This window comes from Acipenser ruthenus, chromosome 13, assembly GCF_902713425.1.
Source record: "Acipenser ruthenus chromosome 13, fAciRut3.2 maternal haplotype, whole genome shotgun sequence".
NCBI classification, from domain to species: Eukaryota; Metazoa; Chordata; class Actinopteri; order Acipenseriformes; family Acipenseridae; genus Acipenser; species Acipenser ruthenus.
Genome location: NC_081201.1, coordinates 11680446 through 11698557, shown reverse-complemented (window position 1 = coordinate 11698557; position 18112 = coordinate 11680446). Strand labels below are relative to the sequence as shown.

The 18112-nt window shown below is 45.2% G+C and overlaps 1 protein-coding gene across 3 annotated transcripts in view; it reads left to right on the top strand.

Moving 5' to 3' along the window:
- The window catches only part of LOC117418285 (ubiquitin carboxyl-terminal hydrolase 22), a 104466-nt gene extending 87853 nt beyond the window's left edge, over positions 1-16613 (top strand). For all 3 annotated transcript variants that reach the window (XM_059035678.1, XM_034031182.3, XM_059035677.1), the window contains 7 exons: positions 753-858; positions 5775-5933; positions 10094-10220; positions 10535-10626; positions 11345-11407; positions 14177-14326; positions 15568-16613. In XM_059035678.1, the coding sequence (XP_058891661.1) occupies positions 753-858; positions 5775-5933; positions 10094-10220; positions 10535-10626; positions 11345-11407; positions 14177-14326; positions 15568-15610 (740 nt within the window). In that variant the 3' untranslated portion in view covers positions 15611-16613. The remainder of the gene's footprint in view (positions 1-752; positions 859-5774; positions 5934-10093; positions 10221-10534; positions 10627-11344; positions 11408-14176; positions 14327-15567) is intronic.
- The last annotated feature ends 1499 nt before the right edge of the window (positions 16614-18112 follow it).

The following is an 18112-nucleotide window of genomic DNA, read 5'->3' as shown; positions in this document are numbered from 1 at the left end:
GAAAATGTCTAGCTTTTTAATTTGCTTTGACTTTCCAGGATCTTAATGTCTGATCTCTATCATCTCAAATTTCTTTTTATCAGGTAGTTTGTATCAAATGGATGGTATCATATCGTTTATATCAGTGGAAATGACATCACATTAGGATTAGCTATACTGTTTCATTTTGCTTATTTGTTCTCTCTTTCTGTGATGGTAAATGGGCCACAGTAAAGGAAAGACATATTTTTGTAGCTTGAGACGCATCTGACACATCATGAGCCAGATTTCAGCAGGGATGAAGAAACATTTGCTCTAATCAACATTTGGGCTGACAGTTCAGCCAGAGAAATTTGGATGGAAGTGTCTGTAACAAGCTTTGATATGCATATTGTTTATTTGCGTCTGTCACGCAGGTCAATCCTGCTTTATCAAAAGCAGTGTGAAATCGTGTAGCCGACACCAGGTACTGACCCGGGTAGAGCATGCCAGTGTGAAAGGGGCTTCATTTTATCGTCAGGCAGGCCATAGAATTCTTCTTGGTATACAAAAAATAATTAGAATACACAGCCCCCTGGAGCTTTGCTTTAACACTAGGAATGCATTTCGGCTGTCAGTTTCCATTTTGCTAATAAGATGTAGCTCGGACAAGTGCATGTAATGAAAGGCCATTCTTATTCATTAAGGGAAATGGGCTTGTCCAATTTATTTACATGCTTGAAATTATTTTAAATGAGGTGTTTTCAACCTGTCTCTTTTTTTTTGGGGCCTAGATGATGACAATGGGAAAAAGGCCAACAACCCAAACCACTGTAACTGCATCATTGACCAAATCTTCACTGGTGGGCTACAGTCTGATGTCACCTGTCAAGTCTGCCAGTAAGAATGTACCCTAACTTGTGCACTGATGGGCCTCTAATCAGCCCTGCAGCTAAAATGCATTCATTCTTCTTATTTCTTACTCCACTGTTTGTTTGTCTCTATTTCTGATATATAAACTTATTTTTTGCCCTTTTTTTTCATTGACAGTTAACAGTACAGTATTTCGTAGGGGTCTCACGATACACTAATGTCATAATACAATACGTTTCACGATATGCAGGTCGCGATAAGATATATATCATGATACATGTCATGCTCCTGATGGTCTACTTGTATGACACCTAATAAGATCAAATGATCATTTAATGATTTTCTGTTAAAAGACAACAATGAAATGGGGTAGGGAGAGTATGTATGTATTCATACCAACTATAAAAACACACATTCAAGAGCAATTTGGTGAACTACAATGAGCTATGTTGTGCTTTTGGTCTTGCATCACGACAGAAACGATACACACCTCTGTTCCTATAAGATATATCATGTAAAGAAAGTATCACAATGATTCTTTGTAGCCCTATACCCGAGTGCCTTGCTGCTTTTCTGGCAGGTCTGTGATTGAAATTTGTTTCACGTGTGGTGAGGTGTCGACTTGATGGGGACTCCCCGCCAAATCCCTGTTTTTGTATTGTCCAGATCCCTTTCAAGTACGAAATGTAACCACTGCCGTATGGGTATTTACCCCCTAAAGACCCCGAAACCTGAATAAGATATATCAAAGCTGCTCGCAGTCATGGCCTGCCCCGAAGGTATAACAATACTGCACTCACAGACCTCCACGCCATTTTCCTTTCAAGACTGACCTGGCAGGAGAGCCTGGTTCAGATAAGTACTTGTTACCTGTCTGCTATATATTTCGCATTTATTGGGTTTTTACACAAAATGTATGTGATATTAAAATAATCACGGTAATAGTTTTCACTAATTACGCGTAATTTGTGCACTACAGCCTGTTGCTTGTTACGTCCCACTGCGGCCTTGTGCCCTGCATGAAGCTAGCTGCTTAGTCGCTCCTTCCCAGGGACCCAGCATCATAAGTTGGCTGACTTTGTGCTCTCCCTCCAGACTGCATAGCTCCGGCTGGAGTTATTATTTCTCACTATTTGTTATGGGACATTTTATCCTCGTTTTATTATGAGACGTTATTTATGGTAATATTTTATTACTGTTTGTAAAGAAGTTTCTCTTGTTTTTTTTATTTTTTATTTTATAGAGACTGCTCACAGACCGGTCTGCAATGTGGTGCTTTGCACACGTACAGTGAGAGCTGCTGCTGGGCTCAGCAGCACTGCGCAGGACCACGATACGCACTTCGTGTGTTGATTGCAATCTCATCCACAGTATCTTGATGCCGTTTTGGTGACTATTTTTAGCATCACCATTACGAAGGCTGTTAGTACCATCTAACAAGCAGGCTTCCCTCAGTTTCGTGTGTGGCTTGTACAGGTGGGCATCCCTGTACATTGCTATGAACCAGTGGACCTGTTCAGTACCGAGGTCACCTCTCCGTTCCCGACCCACTACTGAACCGGAACCGAGGTTACCGCACCGGTGCCAGTACCTTGGCCAACCCGGTAACGTGCCTGTACCGTCCTGGTACCATACCGTACCGACCCGGTGCTAAAGTCACCGAACTGGTATTTTTGTTTTGTTTTGTTAAATTAATTATTTTAAATGATCGCATGAAACAGTAAGACTCCCATGCGCTACACAGTCTGATCACATAGATGCGTGCAGTCATGCACAGCAGTAACATACCGACACGGTGCTAAAGTCACTAACCCGTTTTCTGCCCGGTCCTACACAGCCCGCTACCGACCGGTGTTCACAGCCCTGGTCAGGTACCAAACCGGTCTTGTTTGGGTCTTGACCCGCCCGGTTGCTATCTGTAAGCACCTGTACATCTGTATACTTACACTGCATTGCTTGCTTCTTGTATCATGTCTGGGTTTTATCCCTGCAAGACATGCAATGCCAGCCTGCCTGTTGAGGACAAGCATGTCTGATGCTCTTCCTGCTTGGGGCCAGAGACTGCAAAGGAGGCACTGGTGAACTGCAGTTCGCCACACGGCTAGACAATTATTCAGGTAGCCTATCAGTCCTATTTGCTGAGGTCCCTTTCTGAGAGTGACAGGCCATCGCCACAACAGCTGGATGAGCTGCGCCTGGTTAATAAGAACCTGCTCCGTGTGTCAAAGCTCAACAGGCAGGCTGTAGGCAGGAACTGAGCTGCGCTGATAGCTGCATGTAGGCAGCTCTGGCTTTCCCAGGCACACGCGCCTGACATTCAATGCCCCTATTACACCAGGGCATATGTTTTGTCCCGCGGTGGACAAGATGCTGCAGCACTCTGTGTGCAAAAATCCACGAAGGAGCTGCTTGCTTGCTTGCTTCCCAAGCGATCATCCCTAATGTGCTAACCAGCAGCAAACTGGCACCTTAGTCCCAGCAGTCTCAAAGACTGGCACAGCTGGTTGCGCCTGCTGCCAGAGGTGATGTTCAGAATCGGCCCGCGGCTGCTCAGCTCGGAGGGTTTAGTAGGTTCCACCTCCCGGCGCAGAGACAGAAGCCTCAGGCCAAGCCACAAGCCATGCAGCAGCCCTAGGCGTTTGCTGCCACAGGTCCAGGGCCCTTTTTCAGGGAGCCATCTGGGTGCTTACTACCGTTCAGACCAGCTATTTACTGCAGTTCAAGCACCGTCCCCCTCCCTTTCAGGGTGTGAATGTAACATAAGTCACAGACCCACAGGATGGCGTGGTGGTGTCTGAGGAGGTAGCAAAAATGGGCCATTTGCATGATAGACCCCTTCCAGTTGAAAGAAGGGTTCTACTCCAGGTACTTCCTGGTGCCCAAGTGGGATGGTGGCCTCAGACCGATCCTCAACCTCAGACAGGTCAACCTGAGTCGAAGGAGCAAAATGTTGACAATGAAACAGCTGTTGCAGTCAATCAGGCCAGGTGACTGGTTCAACATGGTGGACCTCAAAGATGCCTATTTCCACATCACCATAAAACCAGCGCACAAGAAGTACCTGCAGTTCGCTTTTCAGGGAACAGCGTACGAGTTCCTTGTCTTGCTGTTTGGCCACTCCCTAGCTCCCCGTGCCTTCTCAAAGTGCATGGAAGCTATCCTGGCTCCTTTGAGACTCAAAGGCATTGTTGTGCTCAATTATCTGGACGACGGTTAATCGGTTGGGCCTTACTGTGAATCATGTGACGAGTCAGCCTCCTATCTAGGCGTGTGCTTAGACTCCAGGTTCATGCTGTCCTTTCTGTCGGATGACAGAGTGCAGAGAAAAGCCGTTTGTTTAGAGCTCTTTCAGCTCAACAGAGAGCTCACGGTAGTGTTGTTCCAGAAACTTCTGGGCTTGATGGCTGCAGCTTCTCAGACCCTGACATTGGGTCTCCTGCTCATGCGCCCTCTGCAGGCCTGGTTCAACAGCAGGGTTTTTCAGCCCCCGTTAAACCACGACCGCCTATTGAGTGTCTTGCCACTGTCTAAAGAGACTCTCTTGCTGGAAACAGCCTGCCCATCTACGGCACGGCGTACCACTAAACAGTGTCACCAGAAGGGAGGTCGTCACCACGGACATCTCCAGCCTGGGCTGCGGCGCTGTGTGGAGTGGCAGGGGGTGTGGAACGTTTTGGAGCTTCAGGCAGTTTACCTGGCCTTGCAGCATTTGCAGAAGGTATGTGCTTGTCCGTACATACAGCACAACAGCTACTTGTTACTGGGGTTCAGTATGATAACACACAAGGCAGCCTCTCAGCTTAAAGGCAACAAATTATTACATAACATGCATAAAATAAAATAAAAACTAATTTCATGAAGCTGAATCTCTAATTTATAATTTATATCTTTTAATAGAACAATTAGAAATTATAGAAATCACTTTCTTTGTAGTTCTTCTAATTTTTTTTTTTTTTTTTAAACTGCCCAAATAGTTTTGTCTGCGACTGTATCTTACTCAGTTTTCGGGTCTTTAGGAGGTAAATACCCATATGGTAATGGTTACGTTTCTATTTCAGGGAGCCAGGGTTATGATGATAGCATTTTGTATTATTGGATTCATGTGATCTTCCAATCTTTATGCTGTCCTGAAAATGTTGCAAATGTGCTACTCCTAGTTGTTTTATTGCCCTAGACTGAGTACCCTCAGCGCTGTTTAAAAGTAAATGCTCCCTGTTGGGATGGTTATATGGTGTTCATCTGAACAGAGCTCTCAGGTAGCTCTGAAAAGCAGTTGTAGGCAGAATTAATGTGGATTTCAAAAGGGATGTCCTCTTTTTACAGTGCTTGTAAAACTAAAGGGGAAGCCCCCTTGTGTAGGGATGATGTATTGCAACAGATTGCAGTCCAATCAATACTGTTTAGGTGTCCCCGTAAAATCAAACAGTTTTTATTGTTAAACCGGAAAATCTAATTGTGATTACTCAATACTTAAGAGACATGATTTACGAACAAGAAGAGGCCATTCGACCCATCTCTGCTTGACCGGATCCGAGTAGCTGATTGATCTCAATACTTAGTCAAGTTGGGTCATAAAGGATTGCAGTTATTCAGCATCAATAACATGATTAGGTGACCCATTACATACTCTCACCACTATCTGTGTTAAGAAGTGCCTTCTTCCCTATGTCCTAAGCCTATCTCCACTTCATATCCAACTGTGTCCTCTGGTCCTAGTTTGTACAAGAGAGAGCCCTCTATTTGCAACTAAATTGTATCCTGCAATTTTCACCTTGCTCATATATAGCAAAATGTACATCCCATATAATATGTGTGCAAAGAGAAATATGATGCATTTCACAGGTAGATTCTATCATTTGATTACCATGGGGGTTACTTTCTGTAGAATTGCCCTGAATCCATACAGACCCTTCACACTCTGTATTGTTTGCTTTGTTTTTCAGTGGTGTTTCCACTACCATAGACCCGTTCTGGGATATCAGTTTGGACCTGCCTGGCTCCTCCACCCCCTTTTGGCCGCTGAGCCCGGGTAGCGATGGGAGTGCAGTGAATGGAGAAAGCCATGCATCAGGAACCACCACACTCACAGACTGTCTACGAAGGTACTTCTTTATTCTTTTACACACAACATCATTTCAGAAATCTTAACCATTGTGCACTTCCGATTGCTACACAGGTCTCAAATGTGCAGTTTTGAAACAAACATGTCTCATACGACACATGCAGTTTATTTTTAAAACATGATACCTGGTACCGCTGTAGGAAAAAGGAAGAGCTCAGTTTCTGTGCCTTATTGTTGGGTTATCAGTGTGCACTTGCACTTGGGTCATGTCAGTCAATAGGGGAAGCAGCTGGTTGGTTATTAACAGGAAAGAGCCATTGAAGGGATGGGGACATTTTCACTATCCAGGTGACCAAGCAAGTTCAACTTTGACCGAAAGAATGGCTTGCAAACAGATTTCTTTAACCAAGTGTAGTACTATATGTCACAGTTTTTGTTTTTGTTTTTTGTTTTTTTAATTAAAGAGTTTACTACAATAGGTGTTTCTTTCAAAACTGGACATTTGAGTCTTCCATACTGATGGAAGTGCACAGTCTGGTATGGAATTGTTTTGTTGGCTTCAGCCTCTTTAAATACAAGATTGAGCGATTTGTCTGTTTCTGTCTTCTATGTATTGTTAGGAATGACCACAACAACAGGTTTAATCTTTTCTAGCAAAGCATTTTTGAAAAAAAAAAAAAATCTTTTTTTTAACGCCCTCCCCCCCTTCCAAACACTTACCTCCTAAAGACCCGAAACCTGAATAAAATATTTCAAAGCTGCTCGCAGAGCCTGTGACGTAGTCAGCCTGCCCTCGAGGGCATAAAATGACAGCGCTTACAGACCTCAGCACCATTTTTCCTCTCAAGAACTGTCCTGACAGAGTAGCCTATCAGGTAAGTACTTGTTGCTTATGACTGGTATCATTTTTGCTAATTATTGTGTTTTACGTCATTTATGTGATACTGTATTTACGCTGTAATAGTTAATTTTTTTATTATTAATTATGTGTATATTGTGCACTACAGCCTGTTTGTTACGTCCCACTGCAGCCTTCCCAGGGATCAAGCAACGGAAGTCGGCTGACTTTGTGCTCTCTCCCCAGACTGCAATAGCTCTGGCTGGAGTTATTTTTTTCTCGCTTTGGCTTCGGCCAAAATTATGAGACGGTTTAAAGTAATTGTTATTACTGTATTTTGTATAGAGAAAAAATATTTTCTTTTCTCATTGCATTTTTCTGTGATTTCACAGAGACTAAACGCAGGCTTGTCTGCAATGCATACTGCGGCACACCAAGAGGCTGCTTCGGTTGTGGTTGATGGCAGTCTCTCCCACAGCATCTTGGTGCTGTTTTGGTGACAGCTCTTGCATCACCATTATGAGGGCTGTTATTTCATTTTAACAAGCAGGCTTCCCTCAGTCTCGAGTGAGTACTGACAGAGTGGCTTTGCCAGTAGCTTGCACAGGTGGGGATCCCTGTACTGCGAACCAGTGGACCCAGACCAGTACCGAGGTCACCAACCCGCTCCGCTCCCACGTACCTGTACCACACCATACTGACACAGTGCTAAAGTCACCAAACCGATTCGGTACCTTCCTGGTACCGTCTCGGTTCTGACCCACTACCGACCAGGGCTTACATCCCCGGTCCAGTACCAAGCCGGTCTCGACCAGCCCTCTTGATGTCTTTAAGCACTGAAGCAGTGTTACTGTACACTGCATTGCATTTTTGCATAATGCCTGGGTTTTATCCCTACGTGACATGCAAGGCCAGTCTGCCTATTGAGGACAAGCACAGCAGATGATTTTCTTGCCTGGGGCCAGAGCACGCAAAGGAGGCACTGGTGAACTGCAGTTTCTGCGAGTTTCGTGCACATTTCTCCAAGTGCACGCTGGAGAAACTTCTCTACTGCAGCTATACAGAGCGCTCTGCGTCCCTCACTTCTGCACAGCGTTTTTCCACATCATCCCCCCCCCCATGGCTCTGTGCCAAGGGAGAGCGGACAACGGCACCCGAGGGCCACTGCAGCCTTGCAAGTGCCCTGGCCTACAGAAGGTGAGACAAGGCAGTCTGTCTTTCATGATGAGCCTACCACCTCTCTCGTGTCCCTCCCAGTGCACCCGGACTTTCTTTTTAAAGTACACGATGCGGAGAAGCTGGGCCTGGCCCAATTTCCGCCGGCAGAGGCTTCAATTGTTGCACTGGTCCAGGCACCTAATTTAGCACTTCTGTCCAAAGACACTATCTGCCCCAACAAACAGTGCCGGGTCTTGGAGGTGATCCTCAAGCGTGCCTATTCAGCCAGTGCATTCGCCGCATGGCTGGGCAACTTTAATAGTATTCTGGTAGCCTACCCGTCCTTTTTGCTGAAGTCCCTCTGTGATAGTCACAGGCCCTCCCCACAACAGCTGGATGAGCTGCATCTGGTTAGTAAGAACAGGAGCTGGTGCACTTGCCACCCAAGCGACCACCCTCAGTGCACAAACCAGCTGCAAACTGGCGTCGTAGGCCCCAGCAGCCTCCAAGACAGGCACACCTGGCTGCGCCTGCTGCCAGAGGTGGTGTTCTGAACCGGCCCGTGGCTGCTCACTGGTGAGGCTATAATAGGTTCCGCCGCCCAGCACAGAGGCAGAAGCCTCAGGCCAAGCCACAAGCCGGGCAGCAGCCCTAGGGGTTTGCTGCCTCAGGCCCAGGGTCCCATTTCAAGAAGCCATCTGGAATATTGACATCAGTGCACCACAGACATCTGGGTGCTTACTACCGTTCAGACCAGCTTCTCACTGCAGTTCAAGCACGGTCCCCCTCCCTTTCGGGGTGTGACAGTAACTTAAGTTACGGACCCATAGGACGCCGCAGTGGTGTCTCAGGAGGTAGCAGCTCTGCTGCAAAAACAGGCTATTCGCATGATAGACACCCTCCAGTTGGAGGAAGGGTTCTACTCCAGGCACTTACTAGTGCCCAAGTGGGATGGTGGTCAACCTGTATATGAGCTGAAGGTTCAAAATATTGACGATCAGCAGCTGTTGCAGTCAATCAGGCCAGGCGACTGGTTTACCACGGTGGACCTCAAAGACACTTATTTCCACATCCCCATAAAACCAGCGCACAGGAAGTAGTTCATTTCTTTCGGGTCTTGTCATTTGGCCTCTCTCTAACACCCCGTGCCTTTTCGAAGTGCATGGAAGCTATCCTGGCCCCATTGAGACTCAAGGCATCAGTGTACTCCATTATTTGTGCCAGTCTCCAACACAGGCAGACGCCCACATTGTACTTGTCACTGGCCACCTTACGGTGAATCATGTGAAGAGCCAGCTCACACCTTCCCAGACATCCTCCAATCTAGGAGTGTGCTTGGACTCCCTGTTCATGCTGTCCACTCTGTTGGATGGCAGAGTGCAGAGAATAGCCGTCTGTTTAATGCTATTTAGCTCAGCAGATCTCTCACGACAGCGAAGTTCCATAAACTTCTGGGCTTGATGGCAGCAGCTTCTCTGACCCTACCTTTGGGTCTCCGCGCATTCGATTTCTGTAGGCCTGATTCAACAGCAGGGTTTTTCAGCCTGCGTTGAACTGCGACCGCCTATTGACAGTGTCTCAGCACTGTCTAAAGGCTTGCTCTTGGTGGAAACAGGCTGCCCATCTACGCCTTGGCGTAACACTGAGCAGTGTTGCCAGAAGGGAGCTCATCACCAAGGACACGTCCAGTCTGGGCTGCAGCGCTGTGTGGAGTGGCAGGGGGGCGCAGGAACCCCCCTTGGCAGGATCTCCACATAAATGTTTTGGATAATTACCAGTACCAGGCATAGTAGAGACAATATTGGTAGCCACTCCTAATTCCTACAAGGAAGACAACGATTTAAATCTGCAGTTCTCCTTCTCCAGAATGGCCAGCTTGGATACAGAAACAACTGCCAACCAAGTGCAAGGATGGCAATAAAACTTATTGCATAGCATTTTCACCCTGTGGCTTTGGGCATCATCGTCCCCTGTTGGTAACTATAGTTCTTCCCTCCAGTCCATATTTACCTAGGCCCTGGGCAGATGTACTGCCTGCAGTGAGAGGAGGTTCTCTTGTGCCCAGAGCAAAAGCTTGCGGGCCATGCAATATTATATTGTGATCTGTCTCTTGGGCTGCAATATATTGCTTTCTACCTGTAGATCTGAAACTCCTTATACTGCCTGCATTGTACCAATAAATGCTTTATCATTTCATTTTCCAGGTTTACAAGGCCCGAACATCTAGGAAGTAGTGCCAAAATCAAATGTAGTGGTTGCCATAGTTACCAAGAATCAACCAAACAGCTCACAATGAAAAAGCTACCCATCGTAGCCTGTTTTCATCTCAAGGTAAGTATTGGATTAGACTGGGACTTTCATTCTGCACATGGACAGCAATATGATGATCATTTCAAAAGGAATCTTCTCATTAAACAAGACAGCCAAGGATTAAGCAAATCTGCTTTATAAATCCCAATTCCTTTCAGAATAATTAAAGACCATTTTGTAATGGTAGAATTGAATGTTAGGCTAACTGTATTATGCATTGAATTGCCGTTCTATTTTATGCATCTGTTTTTGATAACAAGATGGTTGCTTGTGGGTATCTGTGGAGTTCTTTGCTTGAGTGAAATCTCTGACTTCATGTTCTTTCTGTATTCCAGCGGTTCGAACACTCTGCAAAACTGAGACGGAAGATCACCACCTACGTGTCCTTTCCGCTGGAGCTGGATATGACTCCGTTCATGGCTTCAAGGTGGGGTGTCACTGCTGTGATTCAAGAAGCTGAAACACTGTAACATTGACCATGACTAGCACTGATTTCTTATATTCTCCTAATATTGTGTCTAGTATAGGAGTTGATTAACGACTGGATTAAGGGTACTATATGCAAGGCTTTTACTGAAAAGTTCCAAGGTTTTACAAAAGCTGTCAGTCAGTATTTACTGATTTTTTTTTTTCACCCCAAATTTGCAAGCATCTGAAAATACATTTATTAACCCTTTGCGGTCCTATGTCGGACCAGGCCCGACATTACAATTTTCCCTTTCCGGTTGGATGTCGAACCCTGTCCGGCATCATCAAAAAGACATAAAGCACAGGTCTCTAGTCGTTTTTTTCTCCGGAAAAAGCTGAGAAAACCATTCAATGGCGTTGAATAAATGGACCGCTAAGGGTTAATTCAACACTTGTTTTAGTGTAATATGGAAATGTCTGTTTTTGCATATTGGAGATAGGTACAGGTTAACTTCCCCAGCTCTACATGGTGTGCATTCACAAAGAGCAGAAGCAGGGGAGCTGCTTCCCTGACCTGCCCGAGTATTACTTTGATATTTAATAATGTGCTTGTTTTCTGTGATGGAGGAAATGGCACTGTGCTTATATACTTTGTTTGCTTTTACAATTGACCTTGGTCTGCTGTCTATCTCAAGCCACTGAACCACACTTTATTGTTGTGTTTTTTTTCTTTGCAGTAAAGAAAGCAGAATGAATGGCCAGTATCAACAGCCAGTTGACACTTTAAACAACGACAATAAGTATGTACTATTTCTTTTGGATTTATCTGAGTGCTTTGTAACACGAAAGACTTTATAAGAAACACATTTCTTTATCTATCCTGTGTACATCCTCTTACAGCTTAACTTGTACATGTGACTTTAGACTAAATGCCACACGCCACACCCTACTGGCATATTTTTTTAATACATATGTGACAGGACAGCATCACTGGCCAGGCTGTTATGACCAGGAAAGGAGACTCGGACACAGAAGTGACAGCAGAAATTCTGGTTCCTCCGGACGTGCAACCAGGAATGGCAACGCTAGTAACGGCAATGCTGGCAGCGGTGCAGCACACTCCAGCCCTGGCAACGCTGGCAGTGGCAACGCTGTCAGCGACAATGCTGACAGTGGAAAGACTGGCTCCTCCGGACCTGTAGCCAGCCATGGCAACACTGACAGTGGCAATGCTGTCGCGCTGGAGACAGCGGGGCTTCTCCCCGTGGCGCTGGAGACAGCGGGGCTTCTCCCCGTGGCGCTGGAGACAGCGGGGCTTCTCCCGGTGGCGCTGGAGACAGCGGGGCTTCTCCCGGTGGCGCTGGAGACAGCGGGGCTTCTCCCCGTGGCGGTGGAGACAGCGGGGCTTCTCCCCGTGGCGCTGGAGACAGCGGGGCTTCTCCCCGTGGCGCTGGAGACAGCGGGGCTTCTCCCCGTGGCGCTGGAGACAGCGGGGCTTCCCCTTGTGGCGCTGGAGACAGCGGGGCTTCTCCCTGTGGCACTGGAGACAGCGGGGCTTCCCCTTGTGGCGCTGGAGACAGCGGCGCTGGTCACTCCAGATGTGGCGGTGGCATCGGCAATGCTGTCAGTGCGGGACACTCCCGGGAGTAGCGCTGGGCACTCTGAACGTGGCGGTGGCGCTGGCAGCAGAAATGCTGCCCTCAGCACGGGTCACTCCAGCTGTGGTGGTGGTGCTGCATACTCCGGCAGTGGTGGCGCTGACATCAGAAATGATGACATCAGCGCGGGTCACTCCAACAGCTGTTCCTTCTCCTCCAGAAGGAACAGCTGGAGGGGGGGGGGCGGTTGACCGGTAAGTGACCCCACTCCCCACAGGCGGAGCACTCTTGAGACATTGAGCGCTGAGGTAGGCGTCCAAGCTGCCCCCTGGCCGTGGTTCCTCCTCCCCTAGGAGGGTGCAGTAGACCACAAAGTGCCCCCACTCCCCGGAGGTGGGGCACCAACTTGAGACCTCAAAAACAGGGAAGTAGGCGTCCCAGCGGCCCTCCTGCCATGTAGTTTGCAGGGGTGCGGGGTATTCCGGCAGTGGCAATAGTGGCTCCCCCCTCTATGGCCCTGGAGATGGCAGCGGCTCCTCCCCCTTCGGCAGACAGAAAGGCGGCTCCTCCCTTTCTGGCAGGCAAGATGGCAGCTCCTCCCATTCTGACACTTGGGCAGGCAACTCCTCCTTCTCTGGCCTTTGGGCAGGCAGCTTCTCTTTCTCTGGCCTTTGGGATGACACCGGCTCTTTTGCTCACCTCCGGCCACGGCCACTCCTCCCCTTCTTGTTTGGGGCAGGTGGCAACTCCCCTTCACCTTGAAAGGGGCAGCACATGCTATAGTGCCCAGTCTTTAAACAGGTGAAGCACCATGGACCACCTTCCATTCACCTTCCTTTTTTTCTTTTCTTTCTGGTCTCTGGGGGCACTATCACACTTCTGGCACCTCCTGTGACAGAAGTGGCAAGTTTCAAGCGTTAATGTGCACGTTTAATCAAATAATAAATAAATAAGCAAAACACTAAACAGATACGAACAAAAACACATTAACAAAATAACAGGCACAAGGGCCAAACCAAAAGGTCTGTACAAAACACTCACAGACGTGAATAATACAGGACAGGACAGCACAGTACGGAACAACAAAACACACACCTCCACCTCTACACCAACATCAATCCTAATTATTACTCACTAACACCCGTGATCACCCTGGTTATACACCTGTGGCTGGAGCCTTAATTAACCCTTTGCGGTCCATTTATTCAGCGCGTCTCAGGCGCGTCGGGCCCAATTTATTTTCCAACGCGCAGTTTATTTTAGACGCGCATTTTAAAAGTATTTTTTTTCACAGTAAAACAGGTTTAAAATGCACTGCATATCAACAGGACACTCAGTACTGCATCTCCAGCCCCGCCCCACCCCTCATTCGCTGTTTTTTTCACATACCTCTTGATAGTAGTGCATACCGATAAATCATCTCCTGATCGCTCGTTTTATCACCAAACTCCTCAATAATACGATCCAAGTCGTTATTTTATTACTATAACATCTGAAAAAAAAGCTCTGCAAATGTCTGTGATATTCTTTGAGCGCTGGATGCAGAAGCAGCTATCTTGTTTGTTTATGTCCGTGTTATCTATGTGATGCCGGGGCTATCTGTATTCATGAGATACGCCCGACATCAGACTGGAAAGGGAAAATTGCAATGTCGGACCAGGTCCGACATAGAACCGCAAAGGGATAATCATTTAATAATTTATTCAATTCCTGGCTCCAGCGACATTCCTATATGTTTTTGCGAGGTGGATTTTATCTCCCTCCCAGCCACCCAGTATTCCCCAGACACATAACCGTGCTTCGACAGAGCTTTCGCCCTGTCATACTGCCACAACATGCATCATTTAAAATAACTTCCTGATCTTCTCATTTCCTATTTGAATTGGTTTACCAAGGAAACCTGTCATGTGTTGTTGATTTCCTCGGCATGTTACCTGCATTCATTACTCCATTATAACTTCTTCTTCCCAGATATTCCTTGTTTGCAGTCGTCAATCATCAGGGAACACTGGAGAGCGGCCACTATACCAGCTTCATCCGACAGCACAAGGACCAGTGGTTTAAATGTGACGATGCAATCATCACCAAGGCTAGCATCAAGGATGTGTTAGACAGTGAAGGGTAAGCATTTCTTGTTCTTTGACACTTCCCTTATTGAAGTTTACCACAGTAAATTTGCATGATAATTTTGTAGTTTTCTCATGGTTGTACTATGCATTTACCATAGTTTCACATGGTTTGCCATGTTTTTTAATATGCTTTACCTTTCCTCTCTGGGATTTACAAGGTTTACCTATACCTTACCATGCTTTCACTATGCTTTATTACACCTTACCTATACTTTTACTATGGGAAAGCTTTTACAAGGGCCACTTTTAGGTTTTTAGAATGCAATAAAATCAACAGTATGACCGTCAGAGCCAATGTGACGCCCCCCCTCGGGGTCCCCAGCAAAGTTCGGCCTCCTTGCACAGCCTGGACGCGAACTGGTGCCGTCCAAGCTGTGTGACTCATCCTGCACTCCCAGCGGCAGCACCGCGCGTCATATTTGTTGTAGTCAGAATCAGAGACTACGTACCAAAGTGGCAACGTTTTACAATTAAGGTTTTTTTTTCTTTTTTTACAACTAAGCAACCAATAAGCCAAAAGCCCTGAAATCAATAATGATAAAAAAAGAAATTATGAAAAACAAAAAAAATAAATGAAAATTTATCTGGCTTCATGATGACAGTGAAGCAAGTGTCATGATCTATGTGGTATTTGATTTTCTAAAAGCCTTAAAAAAAAATTAAAAAATTTAAAGAAAACACACCTGTGAGAGATAAGCGATTTGGATTCGGTGTATGACTATGTAAACTGTCTGGCCACTTTATTGGGTCCTGTCTACACGATTTGTGTTTGGCATCACACTGAATGGGAGATTCAAACTAGGTAGATCATGTGATGTGGCTGTAAAGCTGTGGGAGCTGCACAATTGCAAATAGCCTACCAGAAATGGGGAAAGATTTCGCGAGAGGCATGATAGTGGATGCACGTCGAGCAGGTGTAGTAAGGACAATCCAGGGATAAACTTGATGAGTGATCCTCTGCCTACCTAAATATAATCAGCTAATCAATGAAATTATTTTATATAGCACCTTTCATGACAAGTGTTCTAGTGTCAAGGCTCTGATCAGGGCAGACGACGGCCTGACCCAGTATGAAGTACAGGTCCTAAATAAGTGAGCAAGCAGTGTGTGGGGTTTTTAAATTCCAGTAGAATACCTCTATGACTCACATGCTAACTTGCACTAATTTAAATGCAGTAGAGTACCTCTATGACTTGCATGCTAACTTGTACACATTGTTTTATGTTTTTACAGGTATCTGTTATTTTATCACAAACAGTTCCTTGAATACGAGTAGCCTAACCTGAGAAAGCGAAAGCCTTCAAAACAACACACAAACCTACCTGAAACTCTTAATGAAAAAGAAAAAAAAATTAGCACTGAGCGACCAGTACCTACTTGACAGTGAAGAAGGAAAGAAAGCAGGAACACAATGCCTGGTTTTTGCCAGGGTTGGGAGACTAAATCGCATGTTGATAGAAGATGGTCACCCTCACCTTCACTGCAGACAGACAGAGAGAGAAATAAGAGGAGACAGACCCTGGGAGTGGCACATCTCATGACTCACAAACTTTATTTTTTATTTTTTACTTTTTCCCCATGGTGCTCCATCTCCAACTGACCAAGCATTTAGAATAAGAAGAAAAAACTTTTTTTTTTTAATGCATTTGGGTCTGAAAGCAGTAAAACAATGGTATTATTAAAGACTTTGCAAGTCCTTTTTATTTGTGAATTTAGTTTTGAAGTACTGTATGAAACTCGTAGAAAGACATCTATTTTTTTTAAAAACTCATTTGGAACCCGAAATGCAGGCTGAACTCGGACAGGCTTTCAATATGGACATGTTCCGATGGACTGCAGATTCACACTGTGGAGGGCTCTTGGTTTTTTTGTTTGGTGGTTTTGTTTTTTAGGGCGGAGGGAGGCGGGAGGGGCTTTATTTGAATTCATGTTTACTTTTTCCACCCCTTTTCAGGACAGATTTTCAGAAGTGTACTGTCATGGTAAAAACTGTAATGAGTTGGCATTGTGATCATTGTGAAAAGTCTTCATATTGGTATTACAATGCAATTCGTTCACTTGGATGTGAAAAAAAAAATTGTATTATTGTTGCACCATTTATTACAGTTTGTACTACAGTGGAAGCAGGGCTGCTCATGCTTATGTATGGTGCATTCTTGCTTGATTGATCAGTATTAATCCCACCAGTATCTGTGTGTTATATGCAGTACAACAATACAGTGCTGTACTGAATCAGTACTTGTAAAACAAGCATGCAATTAAAACTGGATAAGAGAGCAGCTGAAGGTTTGTGTTTTTAACAGTTTAAGTTTCTGTCTGTGATCATCCTTCCCCTACCCCACTGCACACACACACTTTTGTTACAAATAGGCACTTGTACATTAAACGAAAAGGAACTTGTTACTTAATGTTGCTACCTTCAGCTATTTTATATTTGTAGTTTCATTATATAATGTATATCAAAGCTGCATTTCTGCAGCCTAGTAAAAGCTGAATTTTCCAAAGATTCTTCATCAGGGTGTTGGGACTGTCAGGACCTTCAAAACATCTGCACTGAAGAACATAACTCTCTTATCCACTGCAATGGCCTGTGTGCAGGCTATAGAGCCGAAAACATCCGTTTAATATTTACATCTAAATAGGCAGATGCTGAAGGACAAATCTACAATTTGAAATATGTTCTTTGTCTATTGAATCCTATGTAGGCCCTGCAGTTTTGCTCATTTGAATCCTACTTTGCATCAATGGCTGTTGCATTAAAAAATGGAAAATTGTGTAAAATATTTTTGATCGCAGTTCTTTAGCATCTGCCTTTGCTTAGATTTCAATAGCAAATAAATAATACAAATAAATAAATACAAATATTAAAACACCCTTAATCACATTTGGAGCTTACCCACCCATGTGTCTAACCCCAATATTTTATTTTTTATTTTTTACTTTTTGGTAAAACTTTAGTATGATGCTACAAAGCTTTACAGCAACAGAATACATACATCCTGTGTGGCTTTTCAGAGAGTAATGTGAAATATGGAATCAAATGAACCAATCTGTTTCACCTACAAGACTTAAAGCAGTTTTACAATGTTGGATTTAAGCTGTTTCCTTTTCTATTGTTAGTCTTTTGATCATGTCAGCTATTTTAAGAACTTCAAGGCATTAAAGAACGTTGGCTTATTTGTATAACCCTTGTTCCCTGAAATAGAAATATAACCATCACTGTATGGGTGTTTACCTCCTAAAGACCCCGAACCTGAATAGATATATCAAAACTGCACGCCAGTGCCTGTGACACAGTCATGCCCGTCCCCCGAGGGCAGAAGAAGACTGCACGAACAGATACCAGCATCATTTTTCCTTCAAGCATGCTGCAGTCATTGACGCAGTGACCTTGAAGGTTAATGGTTATATTTCTATTTCAGGGAACCAGTGTTATGATAATAACCTAACGTTCCCTATCAAGTACGAAATGTAACTATTACCGTATGGGTGAGTGTACCAAATCTGTCGCAAGGGAATATTGCATAATGACTAAAAAATTGAAGGCGAAACTCACCTCTATGTTGAACCTGAAGCCGCCCTCAATACTCTGGCCATGTTTTTGTGGATCAATGACATTCGGTCTATAAAACCTGGTAAAGGTATGGCGAGTAGCCCACACCACTACATTGCAAACGTCCTTGACAGATGCACCCTGGAATAAAGCCCACAAAGTTGCCATGCCCCTGGTGGAATGGGCAGTGAGCTTTTCTGGAGGGGGCAAGTTGGCTCGCTCATC